Genomic DNA, 17,332 nt, shown 5'->3' on the forward strand with positions numbered 1-17,332 from the left:
CCGCTAATTAGAATAATTTCATTTCTGGGATCTGCTTCTAAAACGTTTTTTCTAATTTCAGAATGTTATATATCAATGTTAAACACAAGGTTGCACTTTATCAGTTATCTAAAAACTATTTTACTGATAAATTAATATTGGCTTTTTGGGCAAAAGTGGTATACTTTACTGATAAGTTACTAAGTTATTTATTTAGGCATTTTTACCAATATGCGATTAAAATACTATACGAAAGAATGTGTCTGTGACTAGGTTAGTGACACGAACCACCTGGTTCTCAATCGACCCGTTGGGTTTTCTACCAGTCGGTGGAAGCGAGCATGACTTCTTTTGCGCAATAGTATCAGCCGTTCTTGTCAGGCGCAGCCTTTGGCAATGGCCACTACGTTCATCCGACTGTTGGTTTTAAGATACACTTCTACTCTCGTTACGGTTTGCATCACAATGCGCTTCAATCGTACTCGTTTGTACGGTTTTATGTTCCAACATGAGCATTAATTTCTGCAATTGGAGGTGTAAATTAAACCTTATCCACAAACTGGATACATAACGATCTGGATTGAAAATTAACTTTTTTGAAATCAGTCATGCCATGAAACGATATTCTGAAACTTTCACTTCGAAAATATCAAAAGGTTACAAAAATATTGTTCTGAACGATTTAGGGAAAAGGTAACCACATTGTCTGCAATATTGTGCCCACCCATAGCATGTCTTATTGCCAACCCAACACTTCTGCCGCGGTGATGCTTCTATTTCGACTTCCTGACACCAAGCTGCCATTACTACTTTCGCATCTAATAGAATAAGTCTTCTGTCCAGCTAAAGTTTCAGCAGAACTACCGACCCTCCGGCTGCTGATTTATTTGCAATTGAATAACAGAATTAGACGTATATAGAATCACCAAAAGCACAATTACAAAGCGCTGAATGTACATAGGGGGGCTGTGTGCGCGCGCGGTGTTGATTCGTAATGAGATATACTTATATGCACCACGATTCATGAAATGCATATTTTGTTATCTACGTTACTACAATACTGCTGCTAGTGGTTGATGATCGACATAAGCGAAAGAGAAAAAACGAGCAATAGACAAAGACACGGTATTAGTAAGGAGTAGTTCAGGACATTGGAAGCGCGGTCCGACTTCTAACTGTCTTTCCGGTTCTGCTTGTCGTGTGATGGAAACTAAAACTCGACAAACGGTTACTGCTATTTTGACAGACCTGCCATGCGAAGAATGCAGTATACAAACGTATATATGTACAGGGTAGAAAGAATGAGCTTAACATATATAATATTAGTTTAAAGCGTAACTGAAAATAAAACACAATGACCTTAATGTTTCGCGTGCAAAAAAGCATCCATAATAGAAGCTTTATAAATCAATTATTATACCTTTAAAACAGGCACATGACCTTCACAATTCAACGTAAGGGCATAGCTAAAATTCTGAAAACAAAACACCTCTGAAAAGTAAAAGCGGCCAGAGATCGCAACGGTACATTGGCACAATATGCGAGCATGAAGTAACAGCGAATACGCGTCTAAAAGGTAACGGACTGGCGCTTTCCAGATCTAGCTTAACACAGATCTTTTACTACTTGGCAATGGAACCGAAATAAGGCGTCACGACATCGGTTTAGAGCGAAATACAATGCTCTCATCAGCCTAATCGCTTGGAATGCTTGACGGTTCCTAAACACTGTTTGGAAGACCAAATAGCTTGGAGAAGCACTGGTGGCAATACGGTTTGTCATTCTGTTCCTTAAAGGTGCCTTTGTTGAGCTGTTTTAAACAGAAAGCGCAGACAAAGTGCTCAGGGTGGAATTTCTTTCCCATAGCGGTGATGCATCGACCTAAACACAGCAAAACAGTTAAATTAGGCGCAAGTAACGGAACCGACAATCGCGGATAAACTTTCGACAAATTTAGTTCAGTTACCAGTGATGGGTTTCTGACATCCTGAGCACAGTGAACCACGTAGGAGATAGTAGTGGGTTTCACAATAGGGTTGTCCGTCCAGTTCAAAGAAGCTCCCATTTGTGAATGGCGCAAGGCATTCCTGTTTGCACACGTTAATGTAACCATATGTAATGAAGTTATGTCGATGACTCACGCACAAACACTCACCCTGCAAACAAAGCATTCCGGATGCCACTGCACGTTCATAGCTGATATGTAATTTGCTAGGATTGGCTTTAAACAGCCCGCACACTTTGGGGCGAACATGTTATAGAAGTCGGCACGGCAGTAGGGCTTGCCTTCGTGTTCGTGGAAGCCTTCGTCACCGAAAAAGTTGCTGCACATCGCGCAGAAGAAATGCTCAGGGTGCCATGTGTTGTTGAGAGCAGTGACACATTGCTAAAACAGAAGATCGTTTAGAACGTCATGATGAAGATATCTATGCATAACAATAGACTGCTATTCGTAAAAAACAACAAGGAAGACATACTCCTAAAACTGGTTGATTGCAATAGGCACAGGTTGGTGAAAAGAGCTTGTGATAGTCGTTCTCACAATATGGTTTGCCTTCTCTTTCAAAAAATGTCTTTTTTCCTATTTCTTCATCACACACTGCGCAAACAAAATGTTCAGGATGCCACACTTTGCCCAGTGCTGTTGTAACCTGCACAAAGCATGGGTACAGTTATTATGGTTGTGCGTTTATAAAAAAGCTTAAATTTGTCATGTAGTATGTTTTACTGTCTCTTAAACTGACTGAGTTCAACAAGAATTGTATGCATAATTAAACCTACAGAAACTGTTGTGCAAGAAACTAGACATGAATAAGAAAACTGACCTACATTGCAACTAACACACTGTTAACAGCATGTGACGTAATACATCGTAAAAAGTGTCTAAAAAAGGCAGAAGATCAAAGAAAACACAAAACATTTTAAAAAGTTATTGAATATGACATACCTCTCCCATGACTGGTTTTCCACATGCTCCACAATTACCCTTGGATGCTGCACGGATTCCTTGCCTCACAAGGTCTGTGTTCATGTCTTTCAACATCGCATCAAGATCATTAGCTGAAAAAATCAAGTTTGGTAAAAAAACAGAAAGAAGACAAACGTTTACATTACCAGGCCATTCTTATGTAAGTCTGCTGAAATAATACCAGAGATAAAACGCTAATACCTAGTTAACATTACCAGTAAAAATTGAAGGAAAAAGTTATGCTTAAGGAGAAAAATTACATTAGAGAAGGTAAATATTGCACAAGGGCCAGATAACGTAAGTGCAATTACATCATGCACCGATTTAGATCCATACAGCCGCCTATGGCAATACTGTAATGCATTCATTCTGGTGTTTAAAGGAAGTGAGCATACATAGTTAATCGATCGGTGTTATTAGTCATGACTCAGCCAAAGCAATGTACTGTGTATGATTACTACAAAACAAAGTAATACTTTCAGTATCAATGAATTGCATTTAGATGTTTTATAAATATTTTGTGTCACATACATGCATAATAATCCGTCTCGTTGTGACTTCCGTAGAATTACAGGTAAGGAAACAATGACAGTATTACAACGTACATGACCATACTTACGATTAGCCGCAACTGGGGTGGGAATGGGTAGAGGTTGTGGAATAGCCGGAGCTGGCTTATCTAAAGGTGAAGTTGGCTTTGATTTTGACTTTTCAGGTTTGGCGTAAGGAGGATCGCTTTTGTCACTTCCTACGCTAACAGTGGATTCCTACAAGGAAAGTCATAAGTAAAAAATGATGAATGTGAACCAGTTTTATGGATGTGCAAAATTAATTCTGAATATTTTTACATTTGGGATACGAGGCGGAGTCTCAGATCAACAAACACTTGAATTTAACGCTGGTCATATCTTTCAAAATGTAAAAGGAGTAAAAACAATTTTTGATGATAAATCATCACAGACTTTAACTTTTGCTAACTGGCACTTGGCTTATTTGTGTGGATTGAGGAGAAACATCAAACAATGATAGTAATATCTATATAACTGCTTTTGTGGTAAATAAGCATGAATAAAACTTATTATAAGTCGCATGATGCTGTGCAAGCAGGGTAAAAATTACATTGCAGATATCCTCAGTGCAGTATGCCAACACAAAACATGGCATTTTACAGGCAAAATCTATTTAAATTAACAATCGATTCTATTCCATTCCACAACAATCTATTCCAATAATATGCGAAGAGTTTAGTAACTAACTGCTATATTAATTTTGCTGTAAACATTGCAATTAAGTTCCAATCAGCAATTAACTTCGCTCTCTTGGAACATGATCAAAATAAACTTCGACGATTCACAAAAATTGGTATGGTGTCGTGGTCTCCAGATAAAAGAGAAATTTTACATTAACCAATAAAAATGTTTCACTGCAGTTACATATTAAAAAAAAAAACCTACCCTCTGGTCAAGCTGAAAATCGACCAGCGAAGCCATTAGATCATCAAGTTGCTGGGCAGCGGACGTTGCAGATATCGGAGAACTTCTATCTGTGGTTGATTTCGAGCTTGATATGCCATCATTGCTGAAGACAAGTTTTTTAAAAATTGCCATGTGCCCGATGTACACTGAGTTTATTTGTCCAATGTGCCCCATAAGCATTATGCTAAAATTGCTGATAATAAGATGAAAGTGAAACGGTTTCTGTCCAATCTATCTTTAACATACTTTTGTCTATCATTGTCTTCAAGTTCCTCCAAGATATTATCAATATCATCACTCTTCCTTTTCGGCAAAGAAGGGGAAATTGTCACACTCGCATCTTCGGTGGGAAATTGAGGAGGTGGCTCTGAAATGACAATACAGAAGATGAGTAAATAAGCAAACGCAAGACTACTAACAAAATAAGGATACGACAAGCAACCATATTTTATGAATGTGAGGATTTGCCTAACTGTGAGGTTGTGAACTACGGAATGAAGTAAAATGGCACGGTTCTCTGCATGGTTCTAATTCCAACAATTGTTACATGAAATCATCTTCACCAAATGTAGGGAGTGTTAGTACAGTACATGGTGTGGTGTGGTGTCCATGTTGGGACAACAATCAACATCATTCCGTAGAATTTATATAATATACTATTTGCTGTTCACAGTGCAAGCAGGTCACAATCTCACAGTTTAGAAAATGTTTGCATGGTAATTTGATAAAGAATTGATACCATATAATATATTCTGGAAAAAATAGGCTCTTCACAATGTTATCACTATAAAAAGCAGGGGCTCTACTATGTTGTTGTAAAACAGCATCAAACAATACATTAATTGTCTCAGCAAAATTTTTCAACAGCCAATAGTTTGAGATGTCATAACAGAAGAGTAATTAAGGTGAGTTATGTTACCATGCTTTGCTTTCGCTGGTGCATCTTCAGTGTTGTATAAATCTTCTAACAGGGAGTCCAGTTCACTTAAATTTCCCTGTAAAGTTGACATGTTCGTGGTCATATCATTTGCCTGAAAAAAATGGAGCAATGAAGATTTTAAACAATTAAACCCAAAAATAAATACTTACAACAATGAATTTAATAACTGAATGCAATGAGATTTCAACACTAAACAACTCTGACTGCGCTGATAATAACAAATGCTAAGTTTGTTTGGTTTTACTGTTTGTTCTTCATATGCATTATCCTACATGTAGAACACCATTATGCAGTAAAGACACTTGCATTTATATTGAATAAAATTAGAAAAAAAAACATTTTAAACAAATGATACTTGGTTGAACAGTTTTCCACTGAAAGATCCAAGTTACCTCTCCAGTACAAACAAACTACCGGTCAACACTATGCCTGCCAGACCAAAGTTTACTAATGCATATGACAAAACTGCAGAAACTACTCTGACAACAATTTATCTTTTATATAATCATCAGTATGGTGCATAGCAGTGATGTGCATACTGTTGCTTATTCACATCCTGTAATATTGTCTTAAAATAATTTGATGACGAACAATCGGCAGCAAATGATGCTTCCTTATCCGATGTCTCTTGACAGATCACAAACAAGACAGAACCATCATTGCCTCCATTTACTGACTATGCTTAGTGGGTGTACGAGGCTGCTGGGTCCTGCTATGCAATGTTCAGAGAACTTGCTTGTGTTGACAACTGCTTGACACACAGAAAGTTGTGATTCATATTAAGGGAATACTGAATGGATATGAAATGACTAAAAATTTCTGAAAAGGAATACTCAAATTCTTCTGGCTTCAAGTAAGTACATGATAATGAAGTTACTGATATTTTCCCACTAAACTTTATAGTATTGTTTATACTATTGTATATTAGTAACAATGGTAACTGCCTTTTGCATTAGAAATGATTAAGTTAACTTTAGTTTATAAATTTAACAATTTCAAAAAGATGCCACTTGCTTTTCTCTGAAAGTTAAATCAGAAAATGTGCAATACCAAAGTTGACAGTTAATTTATACGTGAAGTTAATTAAAGTTAACAGTTATTTTACACATGAAAGAAAATGTACTAACACTTTAAATCACTGAAGGCCTGAAAATTGTTTTTAAAGGATATATTTGTTTTCCTTCCTAAACTGCTTCAAAACTTAACCTTCCACCTTCAGCTACCACATAACCTGAACCTGACCAATAATGATGGGATGATTGGTAAGCTTCCTTTTGACTTTAAATAGGCCTATACCTGCAAATATCTTAATTAAGAAGTTTTCATCACGCAACTGGAGAGCATTCCAAGAACCGGAAATTATCCCAGTTTAACAATTAAATACATGACAACGATTCAATTTTATCAGTATATTTGAAGATACCAATGACGAACCCAACCAAAAACTTAAACTAAGTTGTGTAAAGCTAAAAGATTACTCACTGCATTTCCGTTAAGCTCTGGTTGTATGTCAAAAATAACATCTTCATTGTGACCTTGACTAATGGCCGGCTTTGGGCCACAATTTATTGGAGGAGGAATAGTGGCCTCTAAATCCTGAAGAAGAGCATCTGAAAAAGTTACAAATTTGTTCATCCTTTGTTTGCAAGTTGTCACAGAAATACCACCTTTATTAAATTAATCCAATTAAAATATTAATAACTGAACACTATATTTGGCCGTTCTTACATACTGACAAATATAAAGTTTTTGCATATACAAAAATATTACCAGAGGGTTTATACATATTTCTAGATCCTTTCTCCTAAGCTTTGATGGTAATTTCTGTTGACACAACAGTGACTTGGCCAAAGGCCTGTTTTTTAACTTAACGCATTGCAAAAACCGTTCACAACAGCGACAGAAGACCACTGATCTCAAACCTAACCAAAGCAAATAAAGTTACAAAAAGTTAAACGTCACTGTAAAAGGTTGGTGAATCGTGATCTTACAAGACACAGCCCTATTCGTGTACGCACGTTTCGGTAAACGGAGTTAACAGCTTAGTGTAAGCGTCGTTTAGTGCAACTATCTCAATCGGTTTGCAACGAACAAAATCGCGTGAAAAGACGATATTAAACATTAAACTGTTTAAACTTCTTGTCAGCATTTCATATAAATCACAACTGGTCGATGTTCACACAGTATAAACGATTAAAAATCAAACTGATTTGTTTCTTGAAAATGTATTTACCAACATTTTTTATTTACATTATCCGTCACTGTCAGGTTGATATTTCACAATTAAAACGGTTTCGTAGTAATCAAAAGCTTACTATTTCACGATCCTCGAACCCGCAATTGACGCACACGGCAAACTTTGTAAAGAAACGCGAGCATGTCTGAATGTCTCTAACGGAAGCGCTACAATTTAAACGGAAGCTGACAACTTATGCAATTTGCAGTGACAGTAGTAAAATAGTTGGAAGGGTATTCACACAATTAACCGAGTCAGTACGCACTTCCGGTCTAGCATCATCTGCGGACATACTTCTAATGTACTACTGCACGAAATAGAGAAAGCTCGTTTGCTTTCGCATCGACATGCACCGCCTTTGATTGCAGTATACGAGCAACAAGGGAATGCGAAAGAGTCACATTTCAAGGCGAAACTAACATTCCGCAACGAGGTTAAATATAAGTTAATAACAAGGCGGGGAATGTCTGCAGGCGCTTGTGAGTGCACCATTAGTTAATTGGAATACGTTTTATTTTGTTTTCTCTCCTTTATGGTGATGTATAGTTGTATACAACATATTATACGGCGGTATATGCGATGCCAAATAACTCTATTGCGCAACTGCCATGCGCAACCCACTCACACGGTGTCACGATGAAGCAATTGTTTACATCGAACGCTTTAAGGCGCTTTGATAGTTTTTCCCAACCGCTACATCGTGCAACGAAACGTTTTACAACCTAACGTCTTAAACTTAAAGGATAAACAAAACTTCAGCTACTTAAGTCTGAAAATGGCAAAATGAGTAACTAACTTGAAATGTTGATATCAATGGTAAATCAAACTGTTACTTCAAACGTATTTCTTTTGAAAGATGTAAAAATAACTTGCTTACATGTACGATTTTGTAATAAAAAACTGGTCTAAGCTATCATCTTTCTTGTGCAACACACCTGCAAACTTGTTAGCCACAAGCGCATAACTGAGCGGCAACCTCGCCTAAAACTATCTATCAAGATCATCTAAGCATTATACGCTTCTAGCAACTTTCAAGTCTCGCGTGACGTCATAAGCAAGTTATTTTGGCAATGAAAAAAGAAAATATTTATTCGTGTTCAATTTGCGTAGCACGACGTCGCAAAAAAAACGCGTCAGGGTTTTGCTGACGGCTATAATTTTCGGCTGATACACAAAGCTGAAGTAAAACAAATCGCACACAGCCATGAAACTATGATTCTTCATGACATTTTTGCTGAAAATAACGCGCCCAAGTAAACTTGTACGCGACTGACAAATGACCTTTTGCCTCATACAAGCATTTCGACAATTTACAAGAAAAAGTGGCATACCGCAAGCGGAACAAAACTGGAAACTAGAAAAAAATTCAAACTAATCGTCCGAATTAAAGTAAAGCTAATTAAGGCATGACAGAAAGCTCAAACGCATGACTGCTTTAAAACAACGCAAATATTCGTCGACATACGTCGGCACTGAGCCATGATTGCCTTTTATGGAATCTAATCGCCAAGAGCAGCCATACCGGGTGGTAAGTGAAGCGATTAGGCGTGTAACTTACGTCAAATACCTCAGTTTGGCGGCTCAGTTTTTTTACAAACAAAACAAAAATAGTACTTCTTACAGGTTGTTTGTAATACCACGATCGTACTAACAGGAAACAACATAACAATTTTGTGCGATATCATGTGTAGTCAAATATTCTAAAAAATTGGACAAAAATAACTCATACCCAGAAAAAAAAAAAATTGAGTATCTTTTCTCCATATCAAGCAATATTAAACGCAACATGATTATATTGTAGTTGAAAGACTGCCTGCTTACGCACAAGAGCAAAATGGTCTTAAAACAAAGCTGGTAAACGCACATTAAATTTAATCCCTTGGACTGGGACAGGCAAGTAATTACTCTCAGATCAATACTATTTAACACCCGACTCAAAACCTTCTGTTCACTGTAATCACCACTACCCGCCTGTTAGCATAAACGTACTAAGTAGCTGCAGAAAAGTACAACTTATGAAACAGATGTTATCCACCAACAAAAGAACATTCAATCCAGAGGTTTGCTGTAATAAGTTTGTTTTACTCATATTTGCTACTGATGTTTAACAAGTTGTCTAACTACCATTATTACTTTATATCCAAGTATGATTAGTGACGGATATAAATTTAAACTGTCAACTTTATCGCTACCCATGGCTACCTAGCACGCAAGTACATAGGGAACGCTCAAGTTAACAAAGACTAGCATCCAGAGAACTAAATGATTGCAAAGTTTTCGCATAAATCTCAAAAATCATTGTAGTTATATATTTACGTTTCATTATTTGTGAAAATCTCCTTTTAAATAGCTCAAACTGGCCATGCAGTATTAATTTACTTCATGGTTTATCAAGAGAGTATAAACATTCACTTCATTGTAAAACTATCAAATAGATATACACAGGTAAACTAAAAATCTTAAAAGTTAGTTCATGTTTCATGCAAATATACATTTCCATAATGTTTAAGTGTAAGCGGCCCAAGCTGAACATGTATGAATAACATATGCAACAGCTGTGGCGTTTCTGTGCTTACCTAGGTCATCCATGCTCGCCTAATGTACGAAGTGATGAAAATGGTTGATTACTTTGGTGCTGATGCTTTCAAAAATATAAATACTCAGTCAGTCACAAAAGTCTTACATAATTATCATCTGGAGATTAACAACTTAAAAAATTTACCTAATCACAGTGTACAAAATATAGGTTGTATTTATGCCAAGGGTGTCAAATTCATTTAGCTTCAATGACCACAATCCTGATCTCCAATGGGCCGGATATGTAAAATTGCAAAATAACCTTTGTTAACTCTAAATCTTTGATGACATGGGAATGATGGGATCTATAATAGTTTATCACTAGCGCAAGTTTTTTTTAATTAAGTCAACTTTTTAGTAAAAGAGAATGGTGAAAAATGTAGACATAAAGTTTCATGGTGACAGAGCCAATATTAACGAAGTTATAAATTCAACTTTTTACATTAAACACAATTAGTCAAAATAATACTGGTGACAAAAATTTGGTTTGCTTCGCCAGCTTTGCCAAGGACAGATTGCTTCCATGTATCACTATTGAACGATTGTGGTGCAATAATCAAGTAAAATTAAATGTGACTGTGTTGCAATCAAACAGTTGCGACAGAGAGGCTGAACACTCTACCTTAGAGGCAGCTTATATTAGGTGAAAGTGTTTGAAGTAGGGATTATTCTGGGTTGAGCGAATTCGAATATTATGTTAAGGTCAACACGAACGAATCCCAAATCTATTTGTATCAGCACCAAATGACAAAATTTTATGTAGAAGTTGCCAAATTTTACTTATAACGTGACATAATTGCTAAAAATTATTGATCAAATGACGAGTTGAAAAGCAAACTCCTTAAAAAGTAAATGACATTCAGCAAGAAATATTGAATTTAGTTTAGCTTAGCCAGCAAAATAAATCATTATTTCTTACCTAAGTCGATAAATTTATAATTAATGTTGTATTTGAGTTTGCTAGTATTTGTGTTTGCCTGAATATTCCACACAGGCAGTATTCGGCAAATCAATTCGGGTTTAGGTTCATATCGGCCCGTTCTTCATTTGAAGTACCGCAAAGTATCATCCCGGATGCTAGTTTAGTGATTATGTTCATTGATTAAGTGTTTATTTTAATAAAAACAACTCAAATATTGAATTATACAAGTAGCCAATTTTTTCTTAGGGCCAATTTTTTAAATTTAAAAGCCAATATTTTCGAGTTTTAAAGTCGATAGCTCTAATTATTTATAGAATGTAAATTATTTAGTTTGTTAATTATTTAGATTTTTGTTTGGTAATTATGAATTATTGCAAAAAATGGCTAATTTATTTTAAAATCTTACTATACATTCTCCAATACGAGAAAACAAAGTTGATCCTGCCAATGAAGCTTAAGCATGATATTCTTGTTCATACGTTTGATTAAGAACAATGAGCAAAGTTTAAATTTGGAATGTGCCAAATTGAAAAAGATTCAAATTCGTGAGATTAGGAATAACAGATTTTGATACTCATGCAAACTCGAATCTGCTAACTTTGCCCAAATCGCTTCATCGAAGTGGTCTAGTATACAAGTACACAATCAGATGATGCCACAATTTGAGTAGCTGGGGTTTAGTATACAAAGGCATCCTATGGTTGCGCACTTGTATAATAGACTCTATAAACTGCAATTAAAATTCTCGTAAAACGCAACCCTTTTTAATAATGGCACACCTCTAACACCCATAGTGGAAAGTGTAGCAGCTGCATGCATAAGATTCATTGACATACATTCCGATTTATCATAAACATAGAAACGCTGGATGTTTGAACGCCAAGTTAAACCGGTACAAAAATAAAAAAAGAAATGAGGCTTCAGTGCACGCCATCAAGCCAAAATGTACGTCTTTGCTCGCACGATCACAGTCAACCAGTCGAACCTACAACTGTCACCGCCTATATATTTAACAACATTCCCACCTAGGCTATAGCCTACATAGCTGCCCAAGTTCTCAGAACACGACGTTGCTTTACTAGGTATAGCCTGATAGTCTAATCTAAAAAAATCGTATATTACTTTGTGCCAGATGTCCCTAGGCCTGTAGACGGCTAGGCTAGCCTACATTCTGAAATTTGTTTGTAAGAAAATAAGAATCGCAGCTATAAACCTTTTCCGGCTTTTAACCACCATCCGAATCGATAATTTTAACTCTTACAACACGGAATCAATGATTGAATTAGAAGTTAACAGGCAGACGGGGCTAGGCTTAGTTTCAACAATCCGCTCTAAATAACTTTTAGCCCAATTCCTGTTTTTACCAAGTGACAGCAGTAATCCCATTCAACTCATCATTCCTGCCTTCTTGTGCAATAAAAAAGCCTTATTTGGTCGTACTTACTTCAACACTGCCACCAGGCGGAAAATTTTATTTAAGTGTTTATAGCACTGACCATTGTCTGCGTTTCTTGTTTTTTTCTTATTTAATTCTATAAATGCAAATCTGGTGAATGTTCATCTTCTCACATTGCTATTACTTTTATTTAGAAACCAAAACTAACTAATTTCAAAACTTCTTTTGAAATTCTTGCCAAACCAACATCCTTAATTATTTTCAGAATGGAATTATAAGCACTAATAATCTAATAAGCTATAATGACCCGAAAAAAGCTATATTACGATAAACAAGAAAGTAAATATTGTTGTTGTGCAATGATTTTTACTTAAGCGTCTTTTAGTACGGTAAAATCTAAGATTTATACTGTTAAAATGTAAGCTACTTTTGGGATGTCTTTTCATTCTGATTTTCTGGTTAATTGTACTTGACATAAAAGTCGGTTGTAAAAAACTTGTGCTTGAAGTAAAAAGAAACTAGCCGTAAGTCTAAAGTTACATATTTAATTATGTAGTAATTTTTGCTGGTTGTGCAGTTATCGAAAGTTAGTAAATCAATCTTTGAAACAAGTTAAGCTTATTACTTATTTCCAAAACGTTTACTGAAAAAGCAGAAAGCGTGCCGCAAGTATGCATTCCAAATAGCTCACAGTAAGAAAACTGTAGCGATATATTTATACATTATCTACTTCTGCGGTATAATGTACACACTACACAAAAATTGCCATAAAATATTTGTTATTAGAGTTTTTAAAGACGGTTTTGCTAGATATGATACGGTCGATGTTTTTGTTATAGCCTATAATTAAACTACCTAATTGAGATTTTTGATTCTTTTACATTTGTCTTCATGATCCGAACAGCTTGGAGGCAGAAGCAAATTGAACAAACAAAAGAAGGCTATTGTAGTAAAAGCGCCAAGCGGACGCAAAACCTACTATAAATAATTTATGGTAAGTTAGGCTATAAGCCTAGTTAACGTGATTGTGCGATCAGTGCAATAAATATAAGGTTTGTGTGTCATGCAATTTGTAGGAGCTTACGCCTACACTATAAAAGATATGGCAGAAATAATGAAAATTTTTCCCTTTCTCACCAAAAAAGTGCCTTTGGCAATAAAGTTCTGTAAATCGTATAGTTTATAACTTCAAAGTTACGAGCTGGTTCGCAGGTAGCTCAGTTGTAATCAGTTTAGTTTTATCCTTGCGTGACCATGCTAACGTGCGTTCCTATAGTTAAGCCAATATACATAAAAGCAGACCTTATACAGATTCTATACAATGAGTTTTCTGGAGCTGGAAATTCTTACGACGATATGGTCTTAAAATTCTTTTCGTGAGTTAGAAAATCTAAATAAGTAGACATGACGGATGAGACCATAATGAAGGTAGTCCGAAGCTAAAACAAATAACGTAAATGTTTACGGACGGAAGTTACTTCAATTGGAAAACATATTAGGCGTTAATGACAATTACATAATTATTGTGTCTTTGCAGCCAACATGAAAGATTTGACTTTGAATGGTACTTTAGGAAGTTTAGAGGTACACGTTAAAGGTCCTCCACAGAGAGGACCGATCGATATTATTGTCGTAATTACTATAATCGAGATTCTTGAATTTTTCATTTTTTTCTTCATGATCCAAACATCCTGGACAACTTTTGTTGCACACAACAGAAAGTCGATTTTTCGGTTTTTAACTTCCCTTTCTGCACTGAAAAAAGTAAGAACTTTTTTTTTGCGGTTACAGTGTTGTTATACGTTTAACATTTGGCTTGAGCCTAAACGCACTATAAAATATAGGCTAAGGATGAATGTTATTTGAGGTACATTAATCCGCCACGAATACTGCAAAGGAAAAAAAATTTCATCGTGAAAGTCTAATCGTAAATCCCTGTCTCATCGTGATCTAATCGTAAATGCCCTCCAGTTACGAAGATCAGGACTGCAACATATAAACAACACCCCAATATGTTGTTGTTTTTCAATTAATTTAATTGCAGTTGGAAAAGTTTTAAGAACCGTTCTTCGATTACTTGACTTGATGGCATAGAATTGTACGTGCTTTTTGCAAAAATATGTTAATTTTATTATTTTAGACTACATTGTATTCAAGCGACCAACAAAAAAGAAGTAAACCATTACACTTCTTTTATTGCAGAGTTTTGTCCTCTCGGCCGTGGTGATACTTCTTCTAAATACACTTTTCCTTGCGAGGATATGTCTTCCTCTAGAGTACGATGATGAGTTATGCACTCTTATGCTAAGACTCACTGGCTCAGTTTCATATAATATAGGGATGTTCACCGTATATATATACCTATGGATGAGACAGTACCATCTTCATTCATCACCAGTACTAAGGGTAAGTAAAAGCATAGTAAATAAATAGAATGCTTATTAGAAATAAAACTACCAGCCTCTTTAGAATATATTTTAATTAAATTAACGTTTATATAATTTAATTTTAATTTAATTTAATTTTGATTATATTAATGCCTATTAACGTTTTGCATTAAATGTTTAGTCGGCGCTTCCTCGTTGGTTACCCGTGCTCAGCAAAGTGTCCTTTGTTTTAACATTGGTGGCATTTATTGTACCCCTGGCGTCAATTTGGGTTAACGGAAACGTAATGAGCGTGTATAGAGATGGGTTTTGTTATCACAAAGGTAAGCCGAATTAGAGTATAAGCCTATAAGCCTAATGCGCAATTACGTATGGTATGAGGTTAATGCTCCAGGCTGTTTTTCGGGCTTCGTTGACCCAAATGCTGTTTTGTGTTTGGCGGTCTTGCTCATAAAACGATGTTTTAGCTTGGTTCAAAAGTTTTCCGTTCTAATTAATTCTCTATTTTTGTATTGTTGAGAGATTCACTTGAAAATGTTATGTCTGACATAGCACGCATAGATCAGTTATATAATTATTATTGTCATTAACATCCACCTGTATAGATCTTGCGGTAACCACTACTTAACTTCATTTACTACCCATTGACTTGCAGCTTCCGCCGTAAAGATCTTTCCGTCGCTAATGGTCGGCGCAACTCTGCTTACACAAATCACTTACACTCTTTTGTTTTGCGCAACTTTAAAGATTCACGAGAAAGTGAATAAAACTGCAGCCAATCGCAAAACGCAAAGGTGATTTATTACAAAGGTGGCTGATTTTTAATGAGTAAGCTATTACATAATCCGTATGGCCTTGTATCGCTGTATTTTTGGTCGTGTTTGTCACGACAATTCGTCATGCTCTATAGTCTATATGCTCTAACATTGTTTGCATTTACATTTAGTTCCAAAAAAATCGCCCTTCGATGCCTTTATTTTGCCGTGTTAGCAATAAGCACTGACGGTATCGCGCTGTTGGGCATCAATGTCACTGGTGGCTGGGTTCCAGAAGTTTATATTCATTTGTTTCCGAAGCTGGACTTATTTATCAATCTACTTTGTATGCTATTATGCTTCAACAACCTACCAGAGTAAGCTCAATTTATTGTCAAATCACAATGCGTAATATATTAAGAAAAAGAAGCTTAAAACTTAAATGAGTTTACGTGAGCGCAGTCTAACAAGCTACTATGTAGAATTGTATGAACAACCAATTAGTTATTTTCAGTAGCTTAAGGCCTATGGCAATTACTGTATTGAAAACAAGCATTAGTTTTAACGTAGGTCAAAGGACAGGTTTGTACTGAGTAAAGTAGATTATACCGCCAGTATTATCTCAACCTACGCACGTTTTAGCGTCATGAAGAAAGTTGTCCGGTTTCTGTCTTGTGGTAAAATCGTCGTAGCCGGCAACGAAGATCAAGTTACGGTCAGTCGACGCATCTCTGTTCCAGCCATATCTTTTTCATTGAGAACAACAAGCGAAGTGTAAAAATATGTAGGGTAGGCCTACGGCTAACTATCCTATAGCAAGCATGTCTGGATCGTTAAAAGCTTTCACCAAAGAAAACCGCAAATAGTATTTGCCATATGAAAACATAACAAAAAGGAATTTAATGAACTGCAAATGTTCGGTTCGGTAAATTCCATTTTGCTCTTTCGCTCGGTTAAAGTTGTAGACTCCTCTTATTGATAATAATTTAATAACACACCTTACTTTCCTATACAGTGGCCTATATGCGTTTAGGTCCCTTTTTTGTTTAGTGTTTATACTTCTTTAGAATAAATTGCTGGTGTGTGTCGAGTAATTCACTGTACGTGTTTAGGGTTTGAAGTTTATAAAACTTTATCATGCTGATGCTAAATTTCGCAACTGAAAAACTGCATCTTTGTTTCATTGCGTTTTGTTGTAATTGCTACTATCTTGCCGATTAAATTGTGGTTTATTTTATGTGTTTTGTTGTATATATGCTTGGGGTGTTTTGCGTTCTCTTTAACTTTACACAATTTCATTTAAATACAATAACTAAACCCACAAGCAGCATAACGTATCGAAAATGACGTTATCGACAAGAACAGGGCAAGACTTAACATGAGCGTTGACGAAGAAGTGAAGAATGATTGCGATCATACAACAAGCACGAATTAACAAGCATTAATAGGTTAGGCCCCACTCCCCAAAAATATATGGTATTTCTGGGAAAGTTCGCGGTAGAACAAACCAAACGTGACAAAGCAAAACAACATTATATTATAAAAAACGTCTTTCAACAATTGTATGAATTGTCTCTTAATTAGTACTCCTCAAGGAGCAAGCAAAGACTTGCGAAAGTTCATGCAAAAGAATCATAAATAAAGTTAACCTCAGAGTGCCAACTTATGTCGTGTTTTATATCTTACTACAAATTGTT

General features: G+C 35.9%; 2 protein-coding genes across 5 annotated transcripts; one reads left to right on the forward strand and one right to left on the reverse strand.

The window, feature by feature from the left end:
- Positions 1-844: 844 nt before the first annotated feature.
- Positions 845-10,339, reverse strand: LOC143447168 (leupaxin-like). Of its 3 annotated transcripts, XM_076947142.1 has the most exons (12): positions 10,321-10,339; positions 10,175-10,239; positions 6,845-6,972; positions 5,342-5,453; positions 4,669-4,789; positions 4,402-4,525; positions 3,567-3,714; positions 2,927-3,039; positions 2,457-2,630; positions 2,135-2,365; positions 1,946-2,066; positions 845-1,860 (listed from the first exon to the last, which is right to left on the reverse strand). In XM_076947142.1, exons 2-12 carry the CDS (start codon positions 10,185-10,187, stop codon positions 1,700-1,702), a joined length of 1,446 nt encoding a protein of 481 aa, XP_076803257.1. In that variant the 5' UTR covers positions 10,188-10,239; positions 10,321-10,339; the 3' UTR covers positions 845-1,699. The 3 variants fall into 3 exon arrangements, with proteins under 3 accessions (XP_076803257.1, XP_076803249.1, XP_076803241.1); XM_076947134.1 differs by lacking the exon at positions 10,321-10,339 and having other exon boundaries at positions 10,175-10,314; XM_076947126.1 differs by lacking the exons at positions 10,175-10,239; positions 10,321-10,339 and adding an exon at positions 7,133-7,284.
- LOC143447184 (uncharacterized) lies at positions 5,976-16,951 on the forward strand. 2 transcript variants are annotated; one of them, XM_076947163.1, is made up of 8 exons: positions 5,976-6,215; positions 6,528-6,624; positions 13,398-13,487; positions 14,696-14,899; positions 15,062-15,203; positions 15,536-15,674; positions 15,827-16,012; positions 16,278-16,951. In XM_076947163.1, the coding sequence occupies exons 3-8, from the start codon at positions 13,485-13,487 to the stop codon at positions 16,411-16,413; spliced, it is 810 nt and encodes a 269-aa protein (XP_076803278.1). In that variant the 5' UTR covers positions 5,976-6,215; positions 6,528-6,624; positions 13,398-13,484; the 3' UTR covers positions 16,414-16,951. The 2 variants fall into 2 exon arrangements, with proteins under 2 accessions (XP_076803278.1, XP_076803269.1); XM_076947154.1 differs by lacking the exons at positions 5,976-6,215; positions 6,528-6,624; positions 13,398-13,487 and adding an exon at positions 13,562-14,257.
- Positions 16,952-17,332: the final 381 nt, after the last annotated feature.

Source organism: Clavelina lepadiformis, chromosome 1 (assembly GCF_947623445.1).
Source record: "Clavelina lepadiformis chromosome 1, kaClaLepa1.1, whole genome shotgun sequence".
In the NCBI taxonomy this organism is placed as follows: Eukaryota; Metazoa; Chordata; class Ascidiacea; order Aplousobranchia; family Clavelinidae; genus Clavelina; species Clavelina lepadiformis.